Here is a 9,175-nt window from a genome sequence, read left to right as displayed (position 1 = left end):
TGAAGAAAGTACGACTCGAAATGGTCCATACAGATGTTTGGGGACCATCTCCAATTTTATCACTTGGTGGATCAAAGTTCTTCATCACCTTCATCGGTAATTTCAGCAGGAAGGTATTGGTTTATTTCTTAAAGCACAAATCAGATGTGTTTGCCAACTTCAAGAAGTGGAAAGCTGAAGTTGAAAATCAGACTGGCTTAAAGATCAAATGTCTGAGGTCTGACAACAGAGGAGAGTGCGACAAGTCAGAGTTTAAAACATTTTTGGAGCTGAGGGAATTAGATTAATGAGGATAGTTCTCGGTAAGGCAAAACAAAATGGTGTTGCCAAAAGAATGAACATAACATTGAATGAGCGGGCAAGAAGCATGATGATTCATTCTGGAATACCAAATACATTCTCGGGTGTGTTGTGAACACAATAGCCCATTTGATCAATAGAGGGTCATCAGTACACTTGGAATTCAAATTGCCAGAAGAAATATGGACAGAAAAAGAACTCAAGTACTCTCACTTGAGAACTTTTGGTTGTACTACATATGTTCGTGTTGATCCCGAGTAGAGTGATAAGCTTGATGCTGAGCCTGTGAAGTGCTACCTCATAGGCTATGATTCTGACATGTTTGGGTATAAGTTTTGGGATGTCAAGAACAAGAGAATCCTGAGACATTGTGACGTGACTTTTGATGAAATGTCATGTACAAGAACAAAGAGAAGAAAGGTTCTGGGACAACGAAGCAAGTGGCAGTTGAGGTTGAGTTGGGGAAAAGTTCACTTAGTGATGTTGTCGAAGATACTTAAGGAACTCCTGAGACTGTTGTTGATGAACTAGAGGGAGCAAGCCATGGATGATGGGATGTTTAGGCTTCAAAAAATACGTTGCTCTTTCATTTACTGAGGCTTAGTATGTGGCAATAGCTGAAGCTAGAAAGAATATGAAATGGATAATAGACTATTTAGAAGAATTGGGCAAGAAGCAGCACAAGAATATTCTTTATACAGATAGTCAAAGTGTCATCAATTGAACTTAGTCTATCATTCAAACAAAAAACATAGAAGGTGATATCATTGCACTTGTAGGTCCGTGGAAGATGGTGATGTGTTTGGAGAAGATAGAAGGGGAAAAGAATCCAACAAACATATTGAAAAAATGTGTTGACGTTGGAACTTGAGGCTATACAAAGCCTCAATTGATATGATGCACTCATGATGCAGATAGTCATTTGAAAATGAAATCTTTGACTGCATGAGTCTCCAAATGGCAGAATTAGTGTGATATGGAGTCGGCCACCTATTTATAGTTTATATAATTGTTATAAATAGTAAAACTATATATGGAAAATATATAGTAAATCATTACTTAGAGTAAAAAGGTGTAAGAGATATATATGTATATAGTAGATATTAGTAGGTGGTTATATTTGATAGTAAACTGAAACCATATATATATATCTTTACCCTCAATGTTTTGAAGATGTACTCTCTTCATTTTTTGTCTCTCTATGAGTTTACATATCTCGAGTCATCAATACAAAACCTTTAGCTAATATTTCTTCTGCATTTTCTCTCTCAGGTTATTTGTGTTCATCTAAATCGAGTGTGCACGTTGTTGTGCGATCCTAACAAGACTTTAAAACAACCAGATCGAAAGGTATTCGACTCTCTCAAGTCTTTTTTCTCTCTTTTTTGGCTCTTTCTTTTTCTTCATTCTTTTACTTTCTTACTCCTTAATCACAATCGATCACAAATTCCTCGTTAAGAAAGGGTGCCAAGAGGACAAAAATATCCCTACAGGGTAATCAACCATTTGTCTATTTTACTACTATTTTATTTTAAATTTTTTCTTTTTTTGTAAGTATTTTTCTCTTTTACCTATGTGACCTCTAAGATGTTTAATAAAATTCTAAAAGTTTGATAAAAAAAAAAAAAAAAAAAAANTTTTACCTATGTGACCTCTAAGATGTTTAATAAAATTCTAAAAGTTTGAAAAAAAAAAAAAAAAAAAAATTAGTTATGGTCGAGGATCCCGTGTTACAGGAAAGCCCTTTATTATGGGTTAAGAAGTGACAAACTTCAGGAAAATAAAGATGTTGTGCAACCAGGAAAGCAGTATCATTCAATTAAGTTCTAAAGAAGTTCAAATTGAAGTGGTAATGTAGAAAATATTAGGGAAAGAACAAGAAGAGGCATTAGATGTGTCATACTTCTATCGCTACTACCACGACCACTTTTTCCTCGGGGGCTAAAGAAAAAGCATCGTGAAATACGGTTTAAAAATTTTCTTGATATCATTTGCCAACCTCATATTTTGACCACGAAAAGAAGGTTAGAAAGTATGAAGTTGTTTCGTTGACTAAACCATATTATCTTCCTAAAATACCTAGTATCTCTATTCATAACATACCTAAATTATTTTCCTAAAATACATACACAATACGTTCATATAATTATTAAGTTTGATTTTATTGGGCTAGTAATAATCTTTAAACAGTCCCCCAACACTAGTCTCCATTTGTCATACCATGTTAGTCGATAGCGAAAGCCCTTATATTTGTCAATATTCAACCCTTTTGTAACTAAGTTTGTCTCTTGACTATTTGTCTAGATCTGTCGCATTTCATTTTCTTCTTTGAGAACTTTCTATCTAATAAAATGGTAGTGCACCTCCACATGCTTTGTTCTAGCATGAAACACTGAATTTTTTGCTAGGTGAACGATAGATTAGTTGTCACAATGAAGTGGTAGATAGTCAATTTTTTGGTGCAAATCCTCCCTTGAGAGTTTTGACCATGTACTTTCTTGAGCTACTCCAGCTGGTGCTCTGTATCTGCTTCTGTAGTTGACAATAATATTGTTGGTTGTATTTTGCTACACCAAGAAATTGTTCTCAGACCAAACTTAAACACATACCCAGTAGTTGAGCTTCAGATATTAGGTTCTCCTACATAATCAACATCATAGTATACAACTAGCTAGTAATCTTCACTTATTTTGTATAAATAACTATAGTCGATTGTATCTTTGACATATTTTAAGATCCGTCGAACTGCATCCAAATGAGGTTTCTTCAGACTTTGCATGTATCGACTCATGACTCCAACAGGATAAGAAATGTCAGGTTGAGTTAAAGTTAAGTAGATAAGACTACCTATTAGTTGTGATATATCATTTGATCATTTAACTCAGCCTTCATGTGCATAAATCTTGAAATTTGTCTCCATCCATGTTGAGACTTGCTTGTACTTAACATGCCGAACTTCTGAAGTATATCTCTTGTATACTTTTGTTGGCAGAGAAATAATTTTTCATATATGCGATCAACATCTAGGCCCAAAAAGTGTTTAAGCTCTCCTAGCCTTTTCATTTGAAAGCGCACCGATAGATTTTCGCTTGTTTGATGAATTTCTCTTTCATCGTCCCAATGATAATCAAATCGTTCACATAAACCAACATAATTGCAAATTTTTCTTCTCTTTCTTTGATAAACAAGCTTGAGTCCACATACGCAACTGAATAACCACTTTAAATAAGAAATTCAGCAATCTTACCCTACTAAGCTCTTGGTGCTTTCTTCAATCTATAAAGAGGTTTCTAAGCTTACATAGCTAAATACGATCCGTTGCACTCTCAAATCCCTTTAGTTGGTTCATGCAAATTTCCCTGTCTAACTCTCCGTGCAAGAAAGCATTCTTCACATCTATCTGCCAAAGTTTCCAATTTTTACTTGTCGCGAGTGCTAGCAAGACCCATACGGTAGTGATCTTCACCACTAGATCAAACGTTTCATCATAATCTAATTCATATTGTTGAGAGAACCCTCAAATTATGAGTCGAGCCTTGTAGGTTTCATATCCCATAGTGTCTTAAATGGTGAGATGAAACCTAGTATTGGCTTGAGAAGCTTGTTGATCAAATGGGCAACATTTCACATAGCTTCAGCTAAAATTTTTCTAGAACATTCTTGCGTGCAACATGCTTCGACAGATTTTTGAAACATGTCGATTCTTTCTTTATGCTAAACCATTTTATTGTGGCATGTCGGCACATATAAATTGATCACGTATCCCACACTTGTGTAGATATTGATTAAACTCATCTGACGTGTAGTATCTGCCATTATCTGGACGTAGGCAACGAATCTTTATTCATACTTCTCCTTCGATCATTAATTCTTGAAATTTTGAGAATGTGTCAGACTTTTCTTTCATAAAAAAAATTCTACACATCTCTTGAGTAGTCGTCAATGACGTCACCATATATCACATCTTGTTTATTGATGTATGTTTGGTTGAATCAAACAAATGAGAGTGAATTAACTCTAATAGTTTCTTTGCTCTAAACTTTGATTATTTGCATGGTAACTGATGAGCTTTACAATATTGACAACCAGCGCAAACAACATCTATTTTGATTTAAAGTTGAGGTATATCTTTGAGAATGAATTTCTTCATAATTAGCTTCAACTTATGGTAGCTAACATGTCCCAATTTTGCTTCAACTTATGGTAGCCAACATGTCCAAATTTTGCATGTCATAGATCTATTGTCTCATTCTTCCAATTTTCCATGTCATAGATCTATTGTCTCATTCTTCCAAGTGTTGTTTACCTAGGCAAAATCTGCAGATAGGACATAAATGGACTTCACTCTTCATCCTTCCCTCGTTGGCTTTTCTATTATATTGACACCTACATGGAATTTCACTTCACATCTTCTAACCCAAACAAGACGTAGTTTCCTAATGTTGTTATTTGCAACACTAACAACAAGTTCTTCTTCATATACAATACATGATAAACATTATGTAAAGACACTATGTTAGATTTATTACCGGCACGATTGTCGTATTGCTGATTTAAGCAATTGACAATTGTGTGTTGTTGTGCATACCATACGACTTCATTTGTACTCTTTCTTGTCTTGCAATTTTCTCTAATTGCCAGTCATGTGGTTTGAGCATTCTGAATCTACGATCTATTCATTCTCATAATTGATATGCTCTCTCACCATCATAATGAGTCCTAGCTCGTCTTCTTCTAAGCCATGTAGTACCTCTACATCTCATTCCTCCTCCATCTCCTTTTTAGATGGTAGCAAATACCTTCAAATCTCTTTCCTTGAGAAATCTTAAGGTTGTTCTTCTGAGCTCTCTCAAGTTGTGCAATTCCTTGGTGGACTCTTCCTTTGTCACGATTTTTGTATCCATATGGCTTATTGTTGCTCAAACTTTTACTTGTGTAGAGTGTTTCTTCTTCACTCTCTATCATGATGCCTCCTATTTGCTTGGCTGGCACCAAATTTTCAAACTCTACAAATATTGTTGAGTAGGTCATCCTTGTATAGGAATAACAAAACTTCTATATTATGGTCGCTATTTATGGATAATAATTCTCTTCATACAAGCTTCTCTAATAGTAGACTTCAGATCTAGTTCAGTAATCTCCCGACGTATCGACTTGACCCTATGGAAGTACTGAGCAATTGTCATGTTATATTGTGAGATTGATAACATATCGTTTTCTAGAAGTTGTAGTCTCGTATCGTTCTTCTTTGAGAACAACATTACGAATGTGTCCCATGCTTCTTTTGGCAACTTATCATCTTAAATGTGCTCTAACATCTCTTCTTTGGTTGATAGAGATGTAACCATAGAGCATATTAAGAATTTCAAGAGATGATACAACTTATACCAACCTATGAACATAACTCTTTGTGTGGTTGATAGAGATGTAACCATAGAGCATATTAAGAATTTCAAGAGATGATACAACTTATACCAACCTATGAACATAACTCTTTGTGGGAAACACTTGCACTCTTTATTAACACCAATCGAGAAGAGATTACAAGACATTTTGTAAAATACTACTACACTTTGCTTTTACTTGAGACTGCTCGGAATTCCTTCCACTAAAAACCTTAGTAGGGTGAACTTGTATTTATATCAAGGACTATATAATTTATTCTTAAAATATTTAATCATTTATTTCTAAAATATCTATAAAAAAAAAAAATCTAAAATATCTAAATCCTAAAATCTATACATAATTGACTTGTACAATTATTGATAAATTCAGCCTATTGGATGCAATGAAATACCCATATGATGTGGAAGAATTCTTTGTCAATCAAACTCGAGAGAAAATCAATCAAGAATATTAAATGGGATCAAAGGAGAGTATATACTCAAATAGTATTTATTGTATTTAATAAATCCTATGACCGCAATGGAATATTATGGAATATTATTGGATATAGCGTGGGTTAAAAATTGTGGCCGGCATACAAAAACAAAGTCAGCCGTCGGTATCTTCAAACAACTCTCGCCGGCAGAGAAAAACAAATTCCACCGTTGGTTTCTTCAATGGCTGAATCTCCACTTTGAAGAATGAAAACATTTATGATAACAATAATATCTAATCTATCTAATAAATATAAAATATAAATTATATGTTATTTAGATTAAAATTTTATCATAGGTTCATTATTTTGAATATAATTGTTAATTTTCAAAAATAGAATTAAAATTTTTCTTAATAAGAAATCCAAATGGGCAATCTCCAACCATACTTTAGGAACATTATCCAATAATATAACATTACGACCATCATACTTATTTAGTTGTGAAGAGAATGCAAATTTAAAAGACTTCTAAAATATATAAAACGAAAATTACATAGAGGATAGTTCACGTGGATTATTAACGGTGAGAGACTCTCCATTATCGGCTGGCGTTAAATCAAGGATCATTGTTGCTGCTTTAATAGCCCTGTTATATGAATAAAACGAACTTATAAGCCCAATCATGTTATGGACAAAAAATATTGATTTATTAAGATTTATGAATGGAGAATGAAATAGGGGGCGCGGATGGAGGTGGATAAGGATTCCCATTTCCGACCCATGGTCATCTGTAACGGCTGTCCCGCCTCGCCCCGTTTATTTTTAAAATGAAAAACTAATCCAATAATGAAATGATAAAAAAAGCAAATGAATAATAGTATTCACATACCATTTTTCAGGAGATTGAAATTTCGCGGCTAAATCACCACAGCATACAACGAGCATGTCTGTGTATATAGAGCCTGGATTTAATGTTACAATTCCCATGTCCTTTGGTAGCTCCTTTGCCACAGATTTGCTTAATCCCTCAATTGCCCATTTGGACGAACAATATGGTGCAAACTACCGATACCAAAATATACCATCATGAGTTATAACCACATGAAAACATTTAGATACTCGAAATGATACAAAATTTAAAATTAATCAGAGATAATTTAAAAATCTTGGTATAAAATTGATGTTAATATTCAATCACGTACATCTGCATGGGTAGATCTTCCAGCACTCGATGACATATTAACAATAATTCCGTAGTTGTTATGCATCATAAGTGGAATGAAATGACGTAAAATATTTGCAGTTCCTTTGATATTGGTGTCAATAACATTATCAAAATCTCGCGCATCAAGTTCCCATATCTTGGCTTTGCCATGAGCCAAACCTGCATTATTCACTATGATACATCCAAAAACTACGTCATTACCCGTTTTTTTGTATAACAAATTAATAAACGAATTATCGAAAATACCAATGATATCAGGAATAAGTTTCTCTTTTCTCACAATTTGTGCAAATTCTTCAACGTTGTCGTTCGATTTCTACAGAAAAAAAAAAAAAAAAAAAAAAAAAAANTTTCCAATTAGTTTTTGTAAAATTTGTGAAGTGGAATTCAAATACTTACATACCACATCGAGTTTGAAGAGGAAATGCTGAATTAGAGAGGACTTAGAAAGCTGTTCTTGAAGGGAATCAAGTTTGGTTTGATCACGTGAGCAGCCGATTATGGTGTGGCCGCGGGTAGCCAGCTCCAAGGCTAAAGCTCTTCCTAAGCCCTTGCTAACCCCAGTGATCAACACCTTTCGAGAGGATTCATTGTGAGATGTGGCCATCGAAGATTTGCAGCTCTTTGAGACAGTCAATTAAGATTGACAAATCCAAAACTTAAAGGACATGGTTTGATGGGCATTATTTTATGTAACAAAGTTGGTTCAAGACATTCAATGTAACTTAATTCATACGTAGTTGAATATTTTATGGAAGCAGTTGAAAAATAGACCAACAGCTAGCCGTTCGTACCATTAATTTATTCGTTGTCTCAATCATAACAATATCACCACCCCTTTGTTCTTTTCGTCTTTGGATATTGGCCCAATAACTTTTGTTTATTATTTTGTTATAATTTATGGAAGCACATAAATTGTGTAGTGAAATTTTTGTATTTATCAACTTTCTTTTCTTAAATTTTATTATATTCCCTTACTTTTTTATTTATTTATTATGATTTCAATATGTTTTGAGGGTACAAGCTGTAAATCCTGCGTGTGGTGTCCAAGGGTTTGATCCTTTTGTTCTGGGCGGAATAGCCTCTCATCATATTGTAGCAGGTAGATTGGGTATATTAGCGGGCCTATTCTATCTTAGTGTTCATCCGCCCCAACGTCTATACAAAGAAAGGATGACGTATGGGAGGGAATGAAACCGTCCTTTCGAGTAGTATCGCTGCCTGCTGTCTTTGTTTGCAGCTTTTGTTGTTGTTGGAACTATATGGTATGGTTCAGCAACTACCACGATTTCATTCTTTGGTCCCACTAGTTATGGGATCAGGGGTACTTCCAGCAAGAAATATATCGAAGGGTTAGTGCCGGGCTAGCCAAAATCAAAGTTTCTCATAAGCTTGGTCTAGACAAATGAGCTTTTTATGATTACATCGGGAATAATCCCGCAAAAGGTAGATTATTCAGAGCGGGTTCCATGGACAAGGGGGATGGAATAGCTGTTGGGTGGTTAGGACACCCTTTTAGAGAGAAAGAAGGGCGCGCACTTTTTGTACGTCGTATGCCGACCCTTTTTGAAAAGATTTCCGGTTGTTTTGGTAGACAGCGACAGAATTGTTAGAGGCGATCTTCCTTTTCGAAGAGCAGAATCGAAGTATAGTGTTGAACAGGTCGGTGTAACTGTTGAGTTCTATGGTGGTGAACTCAATGGAGTCAGTTATAGTGATCCTGCTACTGTGAAAAAATATGCTAGACGTGCTCAATTGGGTGAAATTTTTGAATTAGATCGTGCTACTTTGAAATCCGATGGGGTTTTTCGTAGCAGTCCAAGGGGTTG

General features: G+C 34.8%; 1 protein-coding gene across 1 annotated transcript; it reads right to left on the bottom strand.

The window, feature by feature from the left end:
* Positions 1 to 6,657: 6,657 nt before the first annotated feature.
* Positions 6,658 to 7,974, bottom strand: LOC111793126 (NADPH-dependent pterin aldehyde reductase-like). Its single transcript, XM_023674872.1, has 5 exons — positions 7,750 to 7,974; positions 7,593 to 7,662; positions 7,324 to 7,517; positions 7,011 to 7,183; positions 6,658 to 6,767 (listed from the first exon to the last, which is right to left on the bottom strand). Exons 1-5 carry the CDS (start codon positions 7,951 to 7,953, stop codon positions 6,671 to 6,673), a joined length of 738 nt encoding a protein of 245 aa, XP_023530640.1. The 5' UTR covers positions 7,954 to 7,974; the 3' UTR covers positions 6,658 to 6,670.
* Positions 7,975 to 9,175: the final 1,201 nt, after the last annotated feature.

This window comes from Cucurbita pepo, chromosome LG01 (genome assembly GCF_002806865.2).
Source record: "Cucurbita pepo subsp. pepo cultivar mu-cu-16 chromosome LG01, ASM280686v2, whole genome shotgun sequence".
Taxonomy (NCBI): Eukaryota; Viridiplantae; Streptophyta; class Magnoliopsida; order Cucurbitales; family Cucurbitaceae; genus Cucurbita; species Cucurbita pepo.
This window is presented reverse-complemented; position numbering and strand designations above follow the sequence as displayed.

Excerpts from the sequence above, each read along its gene's own strand:
- LOC111793126 (XM_023674872.1), bottom strand. The coding sequence starts at position 7,953 with ATGGCCACATCTCACAATGAATCCTCTCGAAAGGTGTTGATCACTGGG. Across the intron at positions 7,518-7,592 it reads ACTTATTCCTGATATCATTG|TGAATAATGCAGGTTTGGCT; the intron begins GTATTTTCGATA and ends GATGTATCATAG. Across the intron at positions 6,768-7,010 it reads TTTCAATCTCCTGAAAAATG|GGCTATTAAAGCAGCAACAA; the intron begins GTATGTGAATAC and ends TTCATATAACAG.